Raw genomic sequence first — 20,324 nt, 5'->3', positions numbered from 1 at the left:
GGCCGCCTCTCCTGGGGGAAGGTGGAGGAGGACGGTGGGGTGCGTATGGTGTTGAGTGACCACACATAGAAAGGTTGAGGATATAGGTGCTGTTTATTGCTTTACAGAATGACATTATATAGTTTGTTACTTTCAGCTACAGAGTACTTGTCAGCATCTTATTGGTTCACAAAAGTCTTCCAAGCAACTAAAATCATAAGATCCTTGGTTAACTTTTACTGTTTGCTTAAGCACTTATAATGTTTATCTATAGTTAAGGTCTAACATATATCCCACTTCCTCTTCTCTTGCTCCTCTTATCTATAGATTTATAGTAAATATTTTCCTACTGCCATTTCTTGGCCTGCTGCTGTGCACTAACTTTCTTTATCTGAGGTTTGCCTTCCAAGATAGGGAAATTCCTGCACGTATGCAGACTCCTACAATATGGAAACGGGGGTTCCGGGGTCCTGAGCCTGCAGCCAGCCTCCCTTCCATCTCCCTGCCTGCCACGGAGCTCCCGATAAGCAGCGACGATCCCCGACTGCTCGGGGGGGACCACCCTGTCGGAGCTCTCCGTGCGGGGGAGGGGGCGGCACTGACAGCTGCCGGGCAGGGGCGGGGCAGGTCGGCTTATAAAGCCCGGGAAAGCCGCTCCTCTTTTCTTCTCTCCGCTTCGGCTGCCCAGGGCTTGCTCTCCTCCCGGCGCGACAGGACCGGTGAGTGCCCTCCGTCCTCTTCCGACCCATCGCGGCTTCCATTCGTCGAGCGTAGGGGGCGAGTCGAAGGACCCGCTGTTTCATCGCGAAGCCTCCCGCATCCGGGGCATGGCAGCAGGTCTCTTCCCTCCATCCACTTTGAGGTTCCCGGCTCAGCGGGGCAAGCAGCAGAGGCTTGCCTTGGGGTGGGGTCAGCTGTGACCCCCGGGGCAACCCGCACTAGCCGCGGCGGCCAAGCCTGGCCAAGAGGCCCGCGCGCTCGGCTGGCGGAGGGTGGGCTCTCCCGTGGCTTTCCCAGCTGCAGAGCCCCCCGACCCCCTTCAAACACCCCGAGCGAGGAAGGTCGGGGAGACGCATCTGGAGGGCGCCAGGGCGAAGCTCGCTTTCTACCAGATCGAACTCCATTCTGCCTGCTAGGCAGCTCCCCTCCCGAGACGCCCGGTGGCATTGGGCTCTTCGAGGTGCGCCTGGCGCTCTCGGCGTTGAGCGCCCCTCCAGACGCCCGATGGCCCAGTTCCCGGCCCTTTCTGCCCAAAGGGAGGGAGAAGTGGGAGGGCCGTCCCTACTTGCCAGCCCCAAATCAACTCCAGCTGCGGCTTAGCCCGGCCAGCGGCTGGACCTCAGCACCTCGGAGAGATCCAAGAGAAGGCGGGAGAGATCTGAGACCCGGAATGGGCCACTTCGCCTCCGCCACATGCCCGCCCCCTCTAGCCCCGGTCTTCCAGCCACAGCCGACAAACAGCGGGCCTTTAGACTGGGCTGGCCTCCCGCCTGCCCTCCACCTCTGGCCCCGCGACCCGGGCGATTCGCATAGGAGACTTTTACCAGGGGAGGGTCGCTGCAAGGGACACGTAGCCGCGCCTCCCGGCAGCCACTCTACGCACCGAGGGCTGGGCTTCTGTCGAGCCGTGGTGGCGCTCGGGGGCTGGGGGGGGAGGTGCGGCGCTGGCAGGCAGCGGGATCGGAAAGAAGGTTCCTTTCTATGGGACGGACACACCCAGACACGCCTTCGGTTTGAATGTCCTGGATTCCTTGTTGACGCCTGGCAATTACCAGGGAAATTGGAAGGGTTTCCCCACCTTTTTTTTCAACAATGCAGCGGAACTGACACCCATGATTTTTTTTTTTAATTTGATTCATATGCCGCCCTTCTCCGGAGACTCAGGGCGGCTTACAATGCGCTAAGCAATAGCCTTCATCCATTTGTATATTTATACAAAGTCAGTTTATTGCCCCCACAAACTGGGTCCTGATTTCACCTATTTTAGAAAGGATGGAAGGCTGAGTCAGCCTTGAGCCTGGGGAGATTTGAACTTGCAGTAATTGCAAGCAGCAGATGTTAATAACAGTGCTTTAGTCTGCTGCACTACAAGGGCTCTATTTGGCCGCCCAAAGATTCCGTAGGCAAGCTGGCTGCGATACAGCTTTCATACCAAAGGGGGAAAAAAATCTACTTCGGCCTCGCTAGGGATGAAAAGCAACTAGAAGAGTCCAGGCTGCACTGAGCGCCGCTCCTCAGAACCCCGTTTGCTCCGTGATTCTTGCCCGCTGCTGCTTTTCCTGCGTCCAACCTCAGGTTTCAACGTCTACATCTAAGACTCCAGGACTAGGTAGATGTGCAGAGAGCTGAGACGGTCGAGCCAGGGCAACCTTTACCTAATGGGCCTTGATCTAATTCTCAATATATGTAGGCGTGTACAGTATGCATATATCTTTCCTCATGCAGAGAAGATAACATGAGCCGAGTGTGCAAATCACAGCTGCAGACAGTTATTTCAATCCGTGCCAAAGATGCCACACCTGTTACCAGGAAGCTACTCCTGACGCTTAGGTTACACAAGGAAAGAGTCCGGGAAAGCCAACACCTGCAGACACCCACAAGGCTCCGGATAAAACGTTGTGTTATTTTTTCTGTTGTCTCTGAGCCCAACTATGTATATGTAATCCAATAACCTAGAAAACCCAACTCCAAACTATTTTTCAGTCACTTTCCCAGAAATTGTGCGGTGCTTGGGGCTCTCTGTGGTTGGTGGCTTTCTTGCAGTGTCTGTAGAGATTCTGTTGTCCCAAAGGTGCATTTTCAGGAAGCAACGGGACTTTCTTGTTTTTTCTTTTGAAGACGTTTTGCTTCTCATCCAAGAAGCTTCTTCAGCTCTGACAGGATAGTGGGGAACGGAAGGATTTATACTCCTTGCGGACAGCTGGTCATTTGCATCCTTTTAGAGGGTCGTTGAGGCACTTGGTTTATCTGTGTCCTCAGGGTCACCTGAGTGGTGCAAATGGTTCCTGTAGTCTGCAATTATTCCTTTCATGCAGAGATTTCATTACCAACAAGCACTGATGATTTTCCCTAGTTGGGTCATGAAAGGTCTGGAAGGAAATCCCCAAATTCAGAGAGCACCAAGGACTCCACAGCTCAATCCCGAGCTACAGATCTTGCATTCTGTCAATTTTCAGAAACTACCCACTATTTTATCATTTCTAATCAATGTTCCTATGTGCATTTATAGTATTTCACACCTAAGCTGGTCTGAAAAACATGCACAGCCCTTGGGTGATATGGTAGAATAGCACATGGCACTAAAAGAATGCAACTGCTTTAAATGACACTTCTCAAGGTGTTCTTTTTACATCCTTCCTGCCCTCATTCGAATTATGGGAAAGGGCTACCTGTCTCCATCTCTTTCCTTCACGCTAACCTTACCTGCCCAGGTGTGGCATTAGCTGATTTCATTCCGCACTCCTGGGGACTTACATGCTCAACTGAGATAATTGATATAATTCCACATCTTCACAATCTTTTATTTCAACCGCCCCCCACTTTGTGATACACACTTCCTTATACACTTCCTTATACACAGAAACCGTTGTTAAGTTACGAGAATTTTGTTTTTCTCCCTAAGATAAGCAAACCTGTGAGGTTCAGGGCCGAGGAGGATCTGTACTGGCACAAAAACACACAGCGGCTTAGAGTTTGATTCGCAAATCTCTCATTTTGCTCCAGGGCTGAGGTGTCACTTAACAACCATGGCAAAAAAATGGTGCAAAATTAACAAATGTCTCACTCAGCAACAAACATTTTGGCCTGAATTGTGGTTGTTGAGTCGAGGACTATCTGTGCTTTTATTCCTGCACAAGAAATCCTCAACTTGCAACCATTCGTTTAGTGACCATTTGGTTACAATGGCACTGAAAAAAGCAGCTTACGACTCGTCCTCACACTTACATCAGAGCGTCCCCAGGGGGCACTTGGCAGGTGGCAGGTACATCTCCCAGGGCCGTCCCTGGGTGGGTCCCATGATCGCCGCTTTCTGACAAACATGATTCACTTGACAACCATGGGAAAAAGAGTTGTAAAATTGGGCACGTCATGAAACATTGCCTTGATCCTGGAGGTGCTTTGACGGTTACAAATGTGAGGATTTGGTTAATTTTGCACCATTTTACGACCTTTCTTGCAGGGTCGTTAAGTGAATCCGGCTTCCCCGTTGACTTTGCTTGTCAGAAGGTTGCAAAAAGGGGATCACAATTCCAGTCCTAAGTCAGTTGCCAAGGGCCCGATTTTGAGCACGTGGCCACTGAGAAGCTGCAAGGGCCACTTTGAACCGTCACTCAGCAAATAGTTGCAAGTTGAGGATGATCTTTGCTGGCTGTTTTATCCTTCCCAAATACTTCCCCAGAGTATACTCCCCCTTTTGCCTGGAATGGTGTAGGCCTTCCTGTCTGAGCAGGGGGTTGGACTAGAAGACCTCCAAGGTCCCTTCCAACTTGGTTGTTCTGTTATTACTCTTAAATACTATACTATTTCCCTTTGGATAATTCCATTAAGAAAAATAGAAAACCCATGAAAAGTTACAAGCCCTGGAGCAAAAGGAGAGATTTTTCAATCAAACTAAGCTGCTGTGTGTTTTTGTGCCCATACAGATCCTCCTCGGCCCCCATCCTCACAGGCTTGCTTATTTTTTTTGGGGGGGGGGGAGGGAGGGGAAACAAAAATCCATAACTTAGCAACAGTTTCTGTGTATGAGTTGTGGAAGGGGGTGTGTATCAGGGTCCCATGGCAGCAAAGGGGGGGGCTTGAAATAAAAGTTCGTGACAGTGGGGAGTTCTCTTCAGTTGAGCATTTGAGTCCCCAGGAGTGCAGAACGAAATCAGCTGCTGCCACACCTGGGCAGGTAAGGGTAGAGGGAAGGAAAGAGATGGAGACAGGGGAGCCTTTCTTGTCCCATTTTCTATTTTCTACCAGCCAGGCCTGGTGGGTGGTGGTCCCCTCCTCCCTCTCCCCTCACGCCTTCTCTTTCTTTACCCAGCTTGGATTGGAAGAATCGCAGGATGGCCCCTTTCAGCCTCGGCCTCTTGATCTGCCTGGTGCTTGTACCCTTTGCGGCCGGTGAGTGTCCGATCCCCCTGTGACTGAAAGAGGGGAGGGGGCTCCCCCGTTCCTCTGATGGGCTTTGCCGTTCCACTTCCTGGGAGCAAAGCCAACCTGTGGGCATTCAGGGCCTCACCCCTTTCCTGCCCTTGCAGATGCCCAAGCTGACCTCTGCCCCGGCGGCTGGCTCTCCTACAACGGCCACTGCTACGGTTACTTTGAGCAGGAGGTGAACTGGCAACAGGCTGAGGTGAGTCAGGGCAGGGGAGGGGAGGGGAGGGGGGCCTGGCTGGGATTGGGCCCCTTGCATCTGGGGATATGCAGTGGCACTGCCAGAGGTTCAGCCTTGCCCACCCCGTGGCTGCTGGGGCAATGCCAGGAGAAGGAGGCAACGGCCGAGACCCGCAGCTTCTCCCACTGGCCGGGGAATTCTGGGAGTTGAAGTCCCCCCATCTTCAAATGACCACGGCTGAGCCACCTCGAGGGCAGGCAGCCGGCTTCCTCTGCAGCATCTCTGCCAATCTCTGCCCTCCCCCAGACCTTCTGCCAAAGCCACAATGGCCACCTGGCCTCCATCCAGACCCGTGAGGAGCACCAAGCCGTGGCCAACTTCCTGACAAAGGCTCAATGGTGGGAGCGCGAGGACGTCTGGCTGGGGCTCTTCCTCCCATCCAACGTGAGTGACCTGGGGTGGCTTGTGGTGCCCCTGCTCCCTCTGCCCCCTGGGACTCTGCCCCCCCCGGCTTCTTCCTCCAGTGACCAGTCTCAATGGGTTGGCTTCTGCCTCTAGAGCCGGACCTGGGCTTGGGTGGACGGCAGCCCCGTGGGCTACACCGCCTGGGAAAAGCATTACCGCCGCTCCTGGAAGACCTGCGCTGCCCTGGATGACTCTTACGGTAAGGGCCCAGGGCCAGAAGGCGGGGGAGCGGGCTCCAATCTCCAGAAGGATGTCCTGTGCTTGTCTGTGGAACTCCCTGCCACGAGGAATTCCACTGAAATGGGGCAAAAGGACTCCCATTTAACCGGTCTCTAAAGATCCCCTCCCAGTTCCCAAAACCTGAGGGGGGACTGTACAATACCTCGACCACAGTTCAGCCCAAAATTTCTGTTGTTAAGTGAAACGGTTGTTAAATGAGTTTTGCCCCATTTGACAACTCTGTCAGTTGCTAAGTGAGCCTGGCTTCCCCATTGACCTGGCTGGTTAGTGCCCAGGATGGCAGCGCAGGATTGGCAGCCTTCCCTTCGCAGGTGGCTCAAGGCTAACCAGTGGCCAAGGGTCCATCAGGGCTTGGTGAGGGACCCCTCCTGGAAAAGCCTGCTGGCAGCTCCCAGCCCCCTCCCCAGACCTGACCCCCCTTTTTCTTTCCAGGGTTCATGCTGTGGGACGACGACTCCTGCTACGACCGGAACCCCTTCCTCTGCAAGAGCTTGGCAGTGGCTGCCCCCACCCAGGCCTCGCAGGGAGGCCAGCCTGGCCAGCCCTGATTCTGCCTCCTCCCCCCCGCCCCCGTCATGGCCAAAGCCCAGAGCCCCTCCTGTGCCCCTGCCTGCCCCTCCCTCTGTCCATCCTCCCTTCCCCCCCAAGGCCTCCGCAGCATCTCACAATAAACCCCTTCTGAGCATAGGCTGGGATTCAGGGTCTGCTTTGGGGCTGCTGCCCTTGCGGGGGGTGGGGGGGTAGATCCTACCCATTTAGCCCCCCCCCATCTGATATGGCAGTTGAAGGCCTGCCATCTTGGGGTTGCTTCACTATCTTGTAGACTGCACTCCTCCATCAGGTCGGGTGGGGAGACACCCCCCCCCCAATGGCCACCTGTGCGGTTTCCTGCATCTGCTGCACTTCCATCCTTGGCCAAGATGATGTCGTGTGCCCCCAACCCCACCGGAGGAGATACCCATTGCTGAGGAGGGAGGGGGGGCCCTGTGCTCCAGCTGGGGCACTTGTTCTGGGGGGGCACAGGGGAAGCATAGCACACACCCCAGGCAACCAGGAAGGGCTCTCCAGAGCAAGAGGGCCTCGGCTGCCCCCATCTTCTGCCGGGGAGCAGGCGGGGAAGAGGGCTCTGCACAACCAGTGGGCACGGCTGCCTCCGGGTCTGGCCTGACCTTCGTGATGGGGCCTCTGCCCCAGCCCTAAAGCTTCAGAGGAAGGAACACCCCAGGCAAAATCAGGTGGCTTCACACAAGGGGGTCCCCAAAACAATCCTCCTTTATGAGTGACATCACAGGGCAACCGCTCTGACTCCCCCCCCCCAAATCCATGATGCACCCACAGGGCAGCTCTGCAGGGCAGGAGGCGCAGCCGGCCGGCTGGCACCAGGCTCGACGATGCCCAGTACGGCCTCTCCGAAGCTGGCTGCTGCTTTCTTGTGGCTCTCGGCAAAGGCCCCCCAGCTCAGCGGGCCATTCGCCTGGGCTGCACGTCCATCAGGGCAGCTATGTCCACCATGGCCTGACGGATGTTCCCCCCAAAGCGCTTGGAGTCCTGGGGGGGGGAGAGAGAAGAGGCATCACTCAAGGCAGCACCTGAGGGCCACAGAGGCAGGCCGGGGAAGGGGATGCTCCGTGGCCGAGGGGCCCCCTGAAGGGTCTTCCAAAGGGCCGGGCACTGGCCTTCCTTCCTCCCCCTCAGCCCACCAGCCTTTCCTTGGCCACACTCACCGTTTCAGGGCTGGAGACCTTGCTGGAAACATGAAACGTGATCAGGTTCTCACCAGCAATGATATAGGAGACCCCGTAACCATCGTCCGCCACCTGCAGGGGGGAGGGACACCGAGGGGGCCACGCTAAGACCGGAGGACCAAGGCAAAGGGAGGAGGAACCCCTGGTGTGCCTTGCCAGAGCCCTCCCCCCCTCCTTTCCGGCTCTTCTGTCTCGCGCCTGCATTTCGTCCTGTCCCAAAGAAGCAAAGTCCTCTCATGCCCCACCTTCCTTCCAAAACAGGCAGGGCAGGGAGGGTGCTCTCCCTGGGCAAAGGCCCCTCCATTCCACCAGAAGGTGGCAACGCTGGGCAGATTTTGACTCATCCCCAAAGCCAGGAGGGGCCAGGCCCTCCATTCATGGATGAAAGATCCCCATGATTGGGTTGGTGCAGCCCCCGGGAAGTGGGCAAAGCATGTGGGGCAAGGCCATTGCAGCCTCCTTTCGTCCTGCTGCCCATCATCCCCGGGCATGGACTCAAGCGGGAGTTTTTAGGGAAAAGTCCCTTGGCAGCTTTTGCCCTCGGGACACATAACTCGTTCCCACCAACCTCGGTGCAATCGACTCTGGCACTCCCTCCTCCCCCCTCCCTCTCTCCCGAGAGACCCAGGACCCTCTGCACAGCCTTTGTCCCTTCCCTGCCTCCCCCCCCCTGCTCCAGCTGGCCGGCCCCCCTCACCGGCCCAAAGCCCCCGCCAGAGGAGACGTAGTCCGGATGGGCCTCCAGGCTGAACATCTTGATCTGCTGCTGGGGGGTCTGGCTGGTGGAGAGGCGCCAGGGCTCGGACAGCACCTGTGGAGGGGGGGGGAAGAGGACGGGTCAGCCCCAGCAAGGCCAGCTTCTCTTCCCTCTCAAACCGCAGCCCCACAGGGCGGCCACCTGCAGAGCCCCCCACAAAGCCTGGGGCCCCACGGCCAGGTCCCCCCATCACCTTGTCCAGAAAGGGAGACTTCACCCCGAGGTAGCGCGACATCACGTAGAGGCAGAAGAGATGCCGGTCAATGCCGGCCCCCGTCATGGCCAGGCGGTACATCTGCTGGTGCTTCTCGGCCGCTGCCCGGAAGAGCTGCAGCCGGTCCAGGGGCTACAGGGAGACCAGGTTGGGGGGGGGAGAAGAGGGTGATGCCCAGCCTGATCAGCTGTTTGGCCCCTCCAGGGTGGGCAGTTTCAGGCGCTGCCAAGACGCCTCCTGTGCTAGAGTCATGTTGGGCCACCTTTCCCCAGCCTCCCTTCTCTATCCTGACCCTGCCTCTATCGGGATCCCACCACAAGCCCCCTCCCCATCTTCCTCCGAGTGATGAAGGAGCTTCCCTTGCTTAGGGGGTCCCACGTTCACGGGGGCACCATTTCCATGCAGCCCTACTGAGCCCAAGTTTAGAGCTCTGGAGGTGTCGAAGTTTCCCACCTGCTCGGCACACCCATCCTCCCCCTGGCCAGACGGCTGGAGAGGCAACTGTGCAAGGGGGCACCAGGCAGCTGCGTCTGAAATGCCCTGGAGTTTAATTCCGGCCACTGCCCGTGGTGGGTGCCCATAGCAGAAAAGCTGGACAACCACCAGGCTGCGATCCGTGGGATCCCCTGGAACCGCAACCTTCACCCCACCCCTTTCGGGGAAAGCACCCCCATCCTCCTGGGGCTGGGCGGGAGATGCCACTTTGCACCCCCTCCCGAGGCTCTCTGGGGCTTCTGCGACGCCCCATGAAAGGCAGTGGCAGGCTGCAGGTGGGGTAGGGTGGGGCCAAACGAGCGGGGGGCTCACGCTGCAGTTCGGGTCGCTCATGCTGAGCACGAAGGCCGTCGCCTCGCTGGTGCAGGAGCGCACGGTCTCCGTCCGGCCCTCACGGAAGAGCCGCGTCATGGAGGCCTCGTAGGTGAGGCAGAAGTGGCCCCTGTCCTGGATGGGGCAGGAGGAGGAGGAGCTGGATGAGGAATACAAAACCCTCACCACGACCATGGCTTCCCCGTAGCTCCCCTTGGCAGCCTGAGAGCCTGGGGCCCCCTCCTCACCCGGAAGTTTGCCAGCTGCAGGGCGATCTGGATGAAGCTGTCGGGGCTGGTCCGGCATTTCTTGATCAGCCCTTTGCCGAAAGCGCTGAAGCAGAAGCAGCAGAAGTCCACTTCCTCCGCCAGCGCTCGGGCCTCGCTGTACGACGCATCGATGGTCTGGATGCACTGCGGGGAGAGGCAGCCTGAAACTGCAGGCGGGAGGGCGGGGGGGGGCATCCAGGAGCCCCGGCGGGAGGGGCTCCCTCCCTCTGTGTGAATTTCTCCAGCCAAATGGAGAGGAGCCGAGGATGAACCCTCACCCTGTGCCAGCAGAATGCCATCCCGGGGTCTTTGTAGCACACCAGAAGAAATCAATAAACCACCTTCTGGCTTGCAAAGCGTACCACGTTTACGGTGGACTACCCACAACCTGACTACCCACAACCACAACGTCCCATTTGACCCAGAGTAGCTCTCTGGCGTGCCAGCCTGTGCCAGCCTTCTATAAGGGAGGTCTTTGCTCCTTGAATCAGCCATGAGGCTTTAACGGGGATCTCTGCACTCAACAGGAGGCTGGACTGGATGGCCTCACGGGCCCCATCCTAACTGAGGAGCCTAAGGCTGGGCAGAGTTTCTTTGTTCCAAGGAGCCCCTCGACAACCATCACACCCCCAGAGGGATGTTTTCAGAATGGAGCCTGTTGTGGGGGTCTCCCACCTGCTTCCTGGGCAGAGTAGTTCTCGCGAGGGGCAGGGGAAGAACCCACCCTCTTCCCACTGAGCGCCTTTCAGTGGCCCCACTCTGGACAGCCACCAGACCCACCTCTTCTGGAAGGTCCCACATCAAACGCTGCGGGGGGAGAAGATCGGTGTTGGGCACCCCGTGGCAGTGGCCGCCATTGCAGTAACCCAGCTGGATCTGGTCTGTCGCCAGCATGAACTGGGCAGCGAGAGGAAGGAAGGGAGGGAGAGAAAAGGCAGCTTGCTCTGGCCTCCCACTCCCGTTCCCATCAGCCTTAGCCAGCCTGTCCCCAAGCAGTGCTGAGGAAATGGACAGGCTGTGGCCCTTGGCAGGGACCCCCCCCAGGGAGACCGACAGGGCCGCTCACCTCCCAGAGGTGCCCCATGACAGGAGCGTCGGCCCACGAGTGCTCGGCGTTGCCCCCCAGTTTGCCGTTGGGATAGACCACCAGCGTGAAGGACTTGTCGAACCACCTGGGGAAGAGAGCCCACCTGCACCAAAGCTGGCATGGGCTGCGGGCAACCCCCAGAAGCCCCAGAGGCCAGGAGGAGGCCCTCCCCTCTACGGGGGTGTCGGGGGGGAGGGGTGCAGAGTTCCCAGGACCAAGATGCCCTGCACAGGAAGCGGTCCCGCCCCCCTTCTTGCTCTCTGCCCGAGCCCAGGAGGGGCCCAGCCCCTGAAAGGAAAACAGTGGAGTCCAGGATGGAGGGAACAGTTCTGTCTAGTGGCTAGAAAGCAACAAACTGTGAGTTCAGGTCTTGCCTTAACCACGAAAGCCGGCCAGTTCCTCTCTCTCAGCCCAACCTACCTCACAGGGTTGTTGTTGTTGTGGGGAAAAGAGGAGGAGGAGGAGGAGGAAAGAGTGCGGGATAGATTCAACCGCCTTGAGCAGTTTGTGAAAATAGCAAAGGCAGGGTATAAATAATCCCCGTGTGCCATCCCAGCCCAACTGAAGCCGGATGCCCTCACCGGTCATAGCAGCGCCCGTGCAGGAGGCTCTTGGCGTAGTCGCTGAGGCTCTCCTCCCGCTCGGGGCTGAAGCCTTGCGACTCTTCGTCCAGCACCAGGAAGAAGGCGGCTCGGTCGATGCAGTCCAGCGATGTCCTGTTCTTGCCCCGGCTGAAGAATCTGGCACGGGCCTCGGCCCAGGGCACCCTGGAGGTGGGGAGGAGGGGGGCCCTGGCTGCCATGCATGCCTCCAGGGTGGGCCTGGGCTCCGGGCGCATGCGGGCACCCGTGGTCGTGCCCACTCCCCCACTGCAGGGGGCGGCTCCCTCTTCCCGCCGGCCCCCTCCCGCACGGGCTACCTGCTCCCTGCAGTGAGGGCCGCCAGCCTCAGTTCCCCCGGCTGCGGAGGGGAGGGGTTGTCCAGGATGCGCTGGAACTGCATCTCCAGGTCCCGGGGTGGCAGCTGCTTCCCCCCGTGGTAGAGCCATACTTTGAAGAAGCGCCCTCTGTGGAAGACTGCCAGGTGCCTGCTGTCAGCCAGGTGCAGGAGGGAATCTGGGGGGGGGGTGAGGGGGGGGATGAGTGACAGGTTGCCCCCCCTCACGGTGGTCCCTGAAGGGCAATGGGGCCTGACCTCTGGCTGGCAGCAGTTCTGCTCCACGGTCCTGACCCACAAACCAGCCAGCCCCCTTTTCCCCGCTCCAGGGGCCTGGCATGGGCCTGAAGAAGGGTGGGAGGTCCTGAGGTCAAGGGTCAATCCTCCTGCCTCTCTGTTGAAAGGGAGGACTGGCCGATCTCCCCCCAGGGGCCTCCCCTCCCCCACTCCCCATCTGGGTCAGTTGCTGATTTCAGGCCAAAGTGGTTACAGATGATCCTCGACTTACAGCTACCCATTTAGTGGCCGTTCATGGCACTGAAAAAAGTGTCTTACGGCCGTTTTTCACGCTTATGACCACGGCAGCATCCCTGGGGTCATGTGATCAAAGTTGGGACGCTTGGCGCCTTCCTCCCCCAGCGCTGCCCACCTGCCTCTTTGCCAGGGATGCGTGTCGTGTTGAACATCCGTTCCATCTGGTAGGAGCACATGGGCACCACTCCCAGCGCCATCACCTGGGGGCAGAAACGGGCCGAGGGGTTCGGGCGCCTTGGCTGCGGGGGGCTCAGCCTGGCGTTAGGAGGCCGAAGCCTGGGTGCGTCTGAGCAGAGAAGGGGCACCGGGCAAGGCGGACCAGAGTCTCTGCAAGGGGAGGGGGTGGCAGAGAAGTAGGCAGGAGGGGACCCTCCCCCAGCTCCTTTCCCTAGGGGCGCTACGATTGGCAGCAAGGAGAATTTCTCTTTCCAGCAGAGAAACAGATCCTTTTAGTTTGGGGGGAGGGAATTCTAAAGAAGCCCCTAAACCCAGCCAAGCCCAGGGAGGCTCTCTGGATAAGGGAAGCGGAGCCTTGCCCGGGCACCCTTTGCCAGGGGGCAGGCAGGCCTTTCTGGAGGGGGCACCTTTTCCTCTAGGAGGCTTCTGGGAAAGTGCTGTGTGTGGAGCCCCTCCCCCAAAACCTTTTACTCACGGGCGGAAGCTCTTCCCGGTCCAACTGGCGTCGGTACTTCAGGATGGCGTGCACGCAGTTGCCTGCTCGGGCAGCCTGGATGGGCGTGGGGGTGATGTAGAGAAAGTCCTGCGGGGGGAGGGGGGGAGGAGAGAGGGAACAGCCAATGACCTGGCAGGCAGGCAGGGGAGCCCCCCCCACCCCCCGGCCAGGCTCTGACCCAGCCCCCCAGTGGCTGAGACTCACCATGAGGTAGTAGTTGCTGTTGACCATGATGGGGCCCCTCCCCCGCAGGTAGATGTACTCCTCCCACCAGTCGCTCACCTGTGGGAGAGAAGGGCTTCCTTAGGGGGCTGCCAGGGTGGGGGCCCTCTCCTGGGGGAGGCTCACTCCACAGGCCGGGCTCCAAGGACCAGGGGCCCCATGCCGAGCCATGGATTTGTGGGGGGGGGGGATGCAGGAACTCACGTAGTTGGTGGCCCACCAGGACTTGAGGACTAGGAACTTCTGGAGGCGGGGGGCCGTCTTCTGCTGGAAATCCCTGGCCAGGCTGTCCATCTGCTCGAACTTCTCCTTGTCCAACAAGGGCCGCACAGACTCCAGATACTGCGGGCAAAGCAAGGGGCACTGGGGCCCACTACTTGCGACCCCCCACGGGCCCACCTGGACCCAGAGACCGCGACTCTGGGCAAGGGTCCCAGGGCACCACTGGGCAGTGGCGGAAGGGGGAGGGTGAGACTGGTGGGTCCCCAGCATCAGCACAAGCCCCACTGCCTCAGGCAGCCTCTGCTTTAGCCCCACGGACCGGACTGGGAGGAGGGGTCTCTTCTCTCTGGGAATATGGAGCCCCCGCTTTCAAATTGGGGCACGACACTCTGGGTCTGTTGTGGCCTCCCCTCTGGGAGGCTCCCAAGCCCCACCCAGCCAGAAGCAGCAACTGGGGCACTGCCTGCCCCCCTCCCTCCCTCCCGGCAGGAAGAGGCAAGAAGCAGGGGACTGCAGGCAGACCCCCTCAGACATGGAGGAGGCACTTAGGGAACCCTCCCTGCCCCCATGCCATCGCTGACCCTTTAGCCCCTGACCCACAGTCAAGGCAGTACCCCCTTCTCCCGACACCTCTAAGAGGCCCTTCCGGCTCAGGGCAGCTGGGCCCTTACCCTCTGGATGGTGTCCCCCACGCTGGGCACCGGCAGCTTGGGCAAGGAGGTCTGGAAGCTGTAGAGCAGCGGGTGGCGCCCGGACATGACTTTCACCAAGACCTGCGAGGGGAGGGCGGTCAGGCGGGGAGGGGGCAGGCCCTGGCCCCTGGCCCACCACGCTCAGCCCCTAGCCGGGCCCCCTCTTCTTGTGGAGAGCCAGACGGAGCTGAAGGGCAAGGCTTCCCTTCCCCTGCCAGAGAGGGCCCCACTTGGACCCCGGGGCCTCACCACCCAGACTTTGGTGCTGAAGCTGGTCTTGCCGTGGGGCTCGAACATCCAGCCGTGGTAGGACAGCAGCAGCTTCAACATCTGGCGGCGCAGCCAGATGCCCAGGACCCAGACGCCCGTGGAGAAGACCAGGGCACTGAGCAGGGTCTGCTGGCGGAGGTTGAAGTAGCAGCTGCAGCTGGAGGGACACAGAGGGAGGGGGGATTTCTGGACGGTGGTCTGGGCAGGCCAGGTGAGTGGCTGGAGGGAGGGGGCGTCCCCTCACTGGAGGTTTGCAAAGGGGGGCTGGGTAGCCATCCGTCGGGGATGGTGTAGGAGAGTGCAATATGCAGGTGGGGGGGGCTTGATGACCTCTGAGATCCTTTACAGCTTCCAAGGCCCCTGCTGTCCCAGGAAAGGAGGGGGAGGACTTCCACGCTCAGAGGTCAAGGTGGCTCCCTGGGGGGAAGCAGGGTCCTTGAGGGAGGGGGTAAGACCTTGGGAAGACACGGCTGCCTTCAGGAGTTCCCCTGCCCCCTGGGCCTCCAACCCCCCTCCCCAACGCTGCACTGAGCTCTTGAGAGGGTGGGATTGCAGCTGCAGGACCCCCAGGTCTTCCCAGAGCCCCCCCATCACCCCACCTCAGACGGCCCCCTTGCAAAGGGCCAGAAGCTACATTGCTCTGGAGTGCTTCCCCTGCCAGGCGCTGGGAGGGAGGGGTCAGGACTGGCGCTCACCTGGTGAGCAGGTGCCTCTGGATTCTGCTGATCAGTCCCCTGGAGAGGTCCACGTGGACCCACGTGCTGCCCACGGTCATGGCAGTGATGGCCAGCCAGCCGGAGGGGGAGCCAGGATACACCCCGGTCAGGAAGCTGTTCTGTGAAATCGGCCCTGTCAGAGGGAGGGATTTGGAAGCCCCCCATACCTCTAAAAACAGGGGAAGAGAACCCCCAAGCGAAGGGCAACTCTGCCTCCCCCTTCTCTGCTGAGTAAAAGCCAGGCGAGCAACCACACAATTGGGGTCCCTGGCAGAAGTGGGGTGGTCCCAGCAAGGAGGGTGGACCGTGGGGCAACCCTCAAATCCAGCCCCAGATGCCGAGCCTGCCAGGGAAGGGGAGGGGTCTCCCAGGAAAGCAGCCAGGCCAAGGTCTGGCTCCTGGCTCACTCTCAAGACCCCAGGCATGGAGGGGGGACTGCCCGAATTTTGCCAGGATCTCCCCTCCTCCGTGTGCCCTCCCAGCTGACCTTGAGCCGGATGAAGCGTTTCTTCCAGGAATGGAGGCCCGACAGGTAGATCTGCTTCAGGGCTTCCTGGCTCAGCCGGAAATCCACCCCGTCCGGAGTGACCGTGAACTGGAAGGCGACCGCCTGGTGGGCTTCCGCCATCTTGCCTGGGAGGAGGAATTTGGGCAGGGGTCTTCACCCAGTTGCTGCTTCGCCTTGGGAGGTTCACACAACTTGGTGGGACTTAGCTTACTACCTCCCCTCCCCTCTCCCATTCCAATCCCATTGACCCTGGAAGGAAAGAAATACAGTGCCTCCACATGCAGAGCCCTCAGAGCATGTGCAGAGTGCACTCCTGTGAAGAAGGCCTTGCTGGAAGGGTGGGGGAGAAGAGTCCCCGAGGGCAGGGACCCTACAGCCAGACTCTGCTCTGCAAAAGGGAACCGGGGTGGGGGGGCACTGCCTCACCTCATCCCCCCCAGCACTATTCCCCCCCCCCGGGGCTATTCTGCCTCTGAGGGGGAGGCAAGACCTCCTTGGGGAAGAGGACAAGGGCGCCCAGGAGACCCCGGAAACCGTCCACCTAGCTGGCTGCCAGCACTACAAGGAATTCCCCAGAAACCGTTTCTCATCACTGGACCCCCGTTTTCTCCCCTCTCGCTCCCCAAACTGGAATCCTCTGCTGGAGGCTTCCCCTCCCTTACCACCCATGTGCCTCTCCGCCTGACCCCTTGTCCACGTCGTTCCATGGGTCGCAGCTCAGGAGTCTATGTGGGTCTACACAAGGGGCTCCTCCAGTGAGCCAAACCCTCCCCATTCCAGCCCCCCCATCCCGCTAACCTGGAAAGGTGGATTTAGGCTCAGTGTCAGCAGCAGCCTCTAGGCAGAGCCTGGGAAAGTGTGTGTGTGTGTGGGGGGGGGCAGAGCTTGAGGGCTTCCTTCTCTCTTCTGCTCCTTTTCCCCCCTAGGCCTGTGGGGAAACACGCAGGGACCAGGGTCAAGGTTGCCATGAGGGCTGACTCTGGGGGCAAAGCTTCCCTCCCTCCCTCCCTCCCCCGCCAGCTGATCTGCAGCCACCCGTCTGTTTACACAAGGAGCCGCTTGGCTGGAGAGGCTGTTTCCGTCACGTGAGGCTGGCATTCCAGGCTGGCATCAGGCGCAGGGTGGGTGGGCGCCCTAGCCGGGAAGGAGGGGAGACCCAACTGGGAGGGAGAAGGGCCCTCGAGGACGCTCGTGACAGAGAGCACCCCGACCCCCCCCAAGGATTATGAACTGCCTCCCCTTCCTCTGAAGTCTTTATTATTTATTCTAGGTAAGAACTATCTCAATGCCCCGTCAGAATTCTCCCCTCCATCCCTGCTGCCTCCTCCCCACCCCGGGTGCGAATTGAGGGAGATGGAGGGGGGGGGGAGGAGGAAGCAGGCAGGAGGAAGCCATTCTAGTTGAGGTGACTCAGGAACCCTGACTTTCTTTCCTTCTTACTTCTCTTTTCCTTCGTTTCTTCCTTCCACCCTTCCTTCCACCCACCCTCCCATCCCTCCTTCCTCCCTCCCTCCCTCTTTTCTTTCATTTCCTTCTTTCCCTCCTTCTTTTCCTTCATTTCTTCCTTATTTCCTTCCTTCCATCCACCCAAATCCATCCTTCTTTGCGCTTGGCCACAATCCAGAAGTGGGGAGGGACAATCTTCACAGCTGGCACAGCATTTCTACGCAGGGGGGCCAGGTGACCGGCCTCCTCACAGCAGGTCTGAGGCGGAGCCTGGCAGCAGGTGTCTCAACCCTCCGCATCCTCCAGAAGACCCTTCCTCAATCCACAGACTGCTGGAGTGGCCTTTCCTTTGCAGCCTAGGATTTTCAGGTGTCGTACCCCCCCCCATCCTGCTGGAGATCAAGAGAAGGCTGTCACCCAGCCAGCCCACCCTCTTGGGCTGCATCCCCCCCTCAGGAAACTGGAGTCCAGGCTTGCCCCCTGATGCCGCTTGTTGAGCAAGACCCCACCAAGGGATTTCCAGAGGACCCCCAGACCTCCCCGTCCCCCGGATTCTGCCAGCGCAGCTGCCCGAGGAAAGCCACCTCAGGCGCTCTGCTCCAGAAGGGTGAGACCCTCCCCCTCCCTTGGGCGTCCCCACAAAGACAGCCTGGGGGGCTGCAGCTGGGACAAACAAGGGCTGGGGGGGGCGGGGACTTCAGGCATCCAAAACCCTAAAAGGAGCAAATCTTTTGGAATGGGGGCCTTAGGACTTTGGCCAGGAAACTCATCGGGCTCCCAACGTCAACCTTCCCAAGGTGAAGAAGGTTGGATCCTGACTTCTCACTGGCATCTTCGGAGCCCCCTCCGCGGGACCCTTGAGCGGCTCTGGGCGGCGGCGGGGGGAGGGGACCGGAGCCGGAGCCCCCTCCTGCCTCCCCGGGCGAGCCACGCCGCGCGAGCCGAAGGGCCAGGGACCCCCGCCCCCAGGGCAGACCCGGAGCTCACCGACCGGACGGGGAGGCTGCTCTGTCCGCGCGGGAGGAAAAGCCCGGTCGCCGCGCCCCGCTGGCCCCTTCCTTCCCCCCGATCGGACGCGGCGGCCCTCCTGTAACCGGACACCGGTGGTGGCGGCGGCGGCCGCCCTAGTTGGGAAGAGGAAGCGGGCGGCGCCTCCAGCCCCTCCCCCGTCTCTCCTGGGCGGCGGGAGGCGGACCCGCGACCCCTGCCCGCTCCGTCCAGCACCTAAAGCAGCTCCAGTCGCCTCCTCCGACGGGAGGGAGTGCGGGGGGGGGGGGCTGAAGGAACGCGGGGAGCTTCCGGGGGTCTCCAGGCGGAATTTCTAATCCCAGGCGACCCGGTCTCGCCTGGGGGTCCCTGGCGAGGATTCTGGCTCTTCCCCGACGGTCTTTCCCCTCTGAGCTTGCTTGAGCGAGCAAAGCGAGGCGCCGACCGGGACTCCGCAGCCCGTTTGCCCAGAGGACGGACCGCCCCACCCGCCTCCGCCACGTCGCTCTCCGCCTGGCCCGCCCCTTCCCCATTCTGCGGCCCAGACCCTTCCCCGGCCAGCTGGCCGGGGGGGCTTCTCCTTTGGGGCGGGGCGGGGGCTTCCGCGTGCAAACCGCCGCCGCCGCCGCCGCCTCCCGTTGCTTTCCAGCGGCCTTTGCGCGCGGCGGCCCCAGGATTCCGGCCAACCGTCGCGCAGGCCCCGTCCCCGCCCCCGGACGCTTCGGCTCCCCCGCCTTTCCTTTTTTGGGTTAGGCTCCGAAGAGAAGAGAAGGGAGGCGCGCGCAAAGCAACCGGCGTCCCGACGGGGCTGGGCGGCCTGTGACCCTGGGCAGGGTTGCAATGCAAAGGCCCGGCGCCCCCCCTCCGCCTGCGGCGTCCGGAGCCCTCCACGACCCGTTGCGCCGCTTCGGGCACGGCGGGCACTGGGCAGGTTCCCCGCCGCCTCTCTCCGGGCCTGACCCCCCCGTCCCTCGGGCGCAGGGCTTCCCGGGCGAGGAGCGGGTCCCGGCGCTCGCACATCCCAGGTCGGCCAAAGGCCCAGCGGAGCCCTCGGGCCCCCTGCTCAGCCCATCGCCTCGCCTCGCTTGAGTTGGTCCGCGTGTCCGATTGAGCCCTTCCGGGAGGCCCCGGCGTCACCAGGGCTACCCGTGCCCTGCTTAGGCCTCGAGCGCTTCCCTACCTCCCGGACCAGAGGCAGGCCAGGGAGCAAAGGCCACCGGTGCTCCGGGGCGGCTGGCGGGCCATTGCGGGCTGTTCATGCAGCCAACGGGGTAAGCGAGGGAGCAAATGGCTCAGGGGAAGGGAAGCGCGGCTCTTCCGGTGTGCAAGAAGCCGTTTGCACAGGGAAGCGGCCAGACCTGAGAAGGGCAGAATTGCGAGGGGCTCCCTCAGCTGCAGGTTAAAGGTCAGCTGCAAATGGGGGGGGGAGGACCCAGCCCTTCCCCCAGCAGAGCCCCTCAACCTGATGCCCCGCCTGGGCCCATGCTGAGCCAGGGTTCCCTTCGTTATCTATTTGTTGCCTAACCAACAAACCAGGCTGAAGGATGGAAAGCTCCTGGGCAGGTTTCCAGGTGGCAGAGGCCAAGCGAGGGCTGGCAAGAGGGACGCGCCCCCTGCCTGGCACAACAAGGGCAGAATTGAGGGGCTCCGCAACTGCTCTGCTGCAAAACGTGAGGCTGCTGCACCCGGGAACAAGGAGGCTGTCCCGCCAGGCCCCCTGTGCTATAAATAGGGGCTGGAATTTGGGTGAGAGGGCGGCTGGCTGGGAGGAGGGGAGGACAGCTGCTGTCCTGGGCTGCCCCCCCTGCTGCCAGCCAGCCTCTCCCCAACCCCTCGCCTCTCCCAGCCCCCCCCCAAGGGAACTGCTGCCCTCCAAAGGGGATTTCACGGTTGGTCTGAATTGCAGCTGTTGAGCTTGGGGGCCCAGGAGACCCGGCCTCTAAACAGGCAAGAGGCTGGGTGCCCACAACTCTGGACACAGCCCATTGGGGGGGGGTATCTGAGATTGTGGCACACACCAAGCCTCAAATAACCCCCCACATGATTGCAATGGGGTGTGTGAATGTTGCTGCTGGGCCTTTTCCTCTGCTGCTAATTGCCGCAGGAGCCCATCGTCCTGCAAAGGCCCCACCAGCCCCAGGCCCGAGTGGAGCCCTTGCCTGGGGGTGGGGCGGGTGGAAAAGAAAAAAAGAACAGAAGCAGCATCAGCAAATTGAGAAGGAATGAAAGGCA

At 60.6% G+C, this 20,324-nt stretch overlaps 2 protein-coding genes across 12 annotated transcripts; one reads left to right on the top strand and one right to left on the bottom strand.

Annotated features, from left to right (window-relative positions):
- The first annotated feature begins 665 nt into the window (after positions 1 to 665).
- Positions 666 to 6,684, top strand: LOC139319713 (rheacalcin-1-like). Its single transcript, XM_070947691.1, has 6 exons — positions 666 to 698; positions 5,009 to 5,088; positions 5,226 to 5,320; positions 5,609 to 5,746; positions 5,861 to 5,966; positions 6,440 to 6,684. Exons 2-6 carry the CDS (start codon positions 5,031 to 5,033, stop codon positions 6,553 to 6,555), a joined length of 513 nt encoding a protein of 170 aa, XP_070803792.1. The 5' UTR covers positions 666 to 698; positions 5,009 to 5,030; the 3' UTR covers positions 6,556 to 6,684.
- Positions 6,685 to 7,269: 585 nt separating this feature from the next.
- On the bottom strand, positions 7,270 to 18,433 carry CPT1B (carnitine palmitoyltransferase 1B). 11 transcript variants are annotated; one of them, XM_070947686.1, is made up of 20 exons: positions 18,330 to 18,433; positions 16,458 to 16,587; positions 15,639 to 15,784; positions 15,131 to 15,270; positions 14,415 to 14,592; positions 14,145 to 14,246; positions 13,456 to 13,593; positions 13,234 to 13,311; positions 13,009 to 13,116; positions 12,472 to 12,556; positions 11,806 to 12,001; positions 11,468 to 11,653; positions 10,866 to 10,971; positions 10,580 to 10,696; positions 9,779 to 9,943; positions 9,531 to 9,665; positions 8,703 to 8,855; positions 8,450 to 8,563; positions 7,732 to 7,824; positions 7,270 to 7,555 (listed from the first exon to the last, which is right to left on the bottom strand). In XM_070947686.1, the coding sequence occupies exons 3-20, from the start codon at positions 15,777 to 15,779 to the stop codon at positions 7,466 to 7,468; spliced, it is 2,325 nt and encodes a 774-aa protein (XP_070803787.1). In that variant the 5' UTR covers positions 15,780 to 15,784; positions 16,458 to 16,587; positions 18,330 to 18,433; the 3' UTR covers positions 7,270 to 7,465. The 11 variants fall into 11 exon arrangements, with proteins under 11 accessions (XP_070803787.1, XP_070803784.1, XP_070803786.1 ...); XM_070947683.1 differs by lacking the exon at positions 18,330 to 18,433 and adding an exon at positions 18,093 to 18,173; XM_070947685.1 differs by lacking the exon at positions 18,330 to 18,433 and adding an exon at positions 18,097 to 18,171.
- Positions 18,434 to 20,324: the final 1,891 nt, after the last annotated feature.

This window comes from Pituophis catenifer, unplaced genomic scaffold (assembly GCF_029215685.1).
Source record: "Pituophis catenifer annectens isolate HBS135680 unplaced genomic scaffold, rPitCat1.0.hap2 SCAF_7, whole genome shotgun sequence".
Taxonomy (NCBI): Eukaryota; Metazoa; Chordata; class Lepidosauria; order Squamata; family Colubridae; genus Pituophis; species Pituophis catenifer.
This window is presented reverse-complemented; position numbering and strand designations above follow the sequence as displayed.

Excerpts from the sequence above, each read along its gene's own strand:
- LOC139319713 (XM_070947691.1), top strand. The coding sequence starts at position 5,031 with ATGGCCCCTTTCAGCCTCGGCCTCTTGATCTGCCTGGTGCTTGTACCC. Across the intron at positions 5,089-5,225 it reads GCTTGTACCCTTTGCGGCCG|ATGCCCAAGCTGACCTCTGC; the intron begins GTGAGTGTCCGA and ends CTGCCCTTGCAG. Across the intron at positions 5,967-6,439 it reads TGCCCTGGATGACTCTTACG|GGTTCATGCTGTGGGACGAC; the intron begins GTAAGGGCCCAG and ends TTTTCTTTCCAG.
- CPT1B (XM_070947679.1), bottom strand. The coding sequence starts at position 16,434 with ATGGGGAGGGTTTGGCTCACTGGAGGAGCCCCTTGTGTAGACCCACAT. Across the intron at positions 15,785-16,321 it reads GGCGGAGAGGCACATGGGTG|GCAAGATGGCGGAAGCCCAC; the intron begins GTAAGGGAGGGG and ends TCCTCCTCCCAG. Across the intron at positions 7,825-8,449 it reads CTGGCGGGGGCTTTGGGCCG|GTGGCGGACGATGGTTACGG; the intron begins GTGAGGGGGGCC and ends TCCCCCCTGCAG.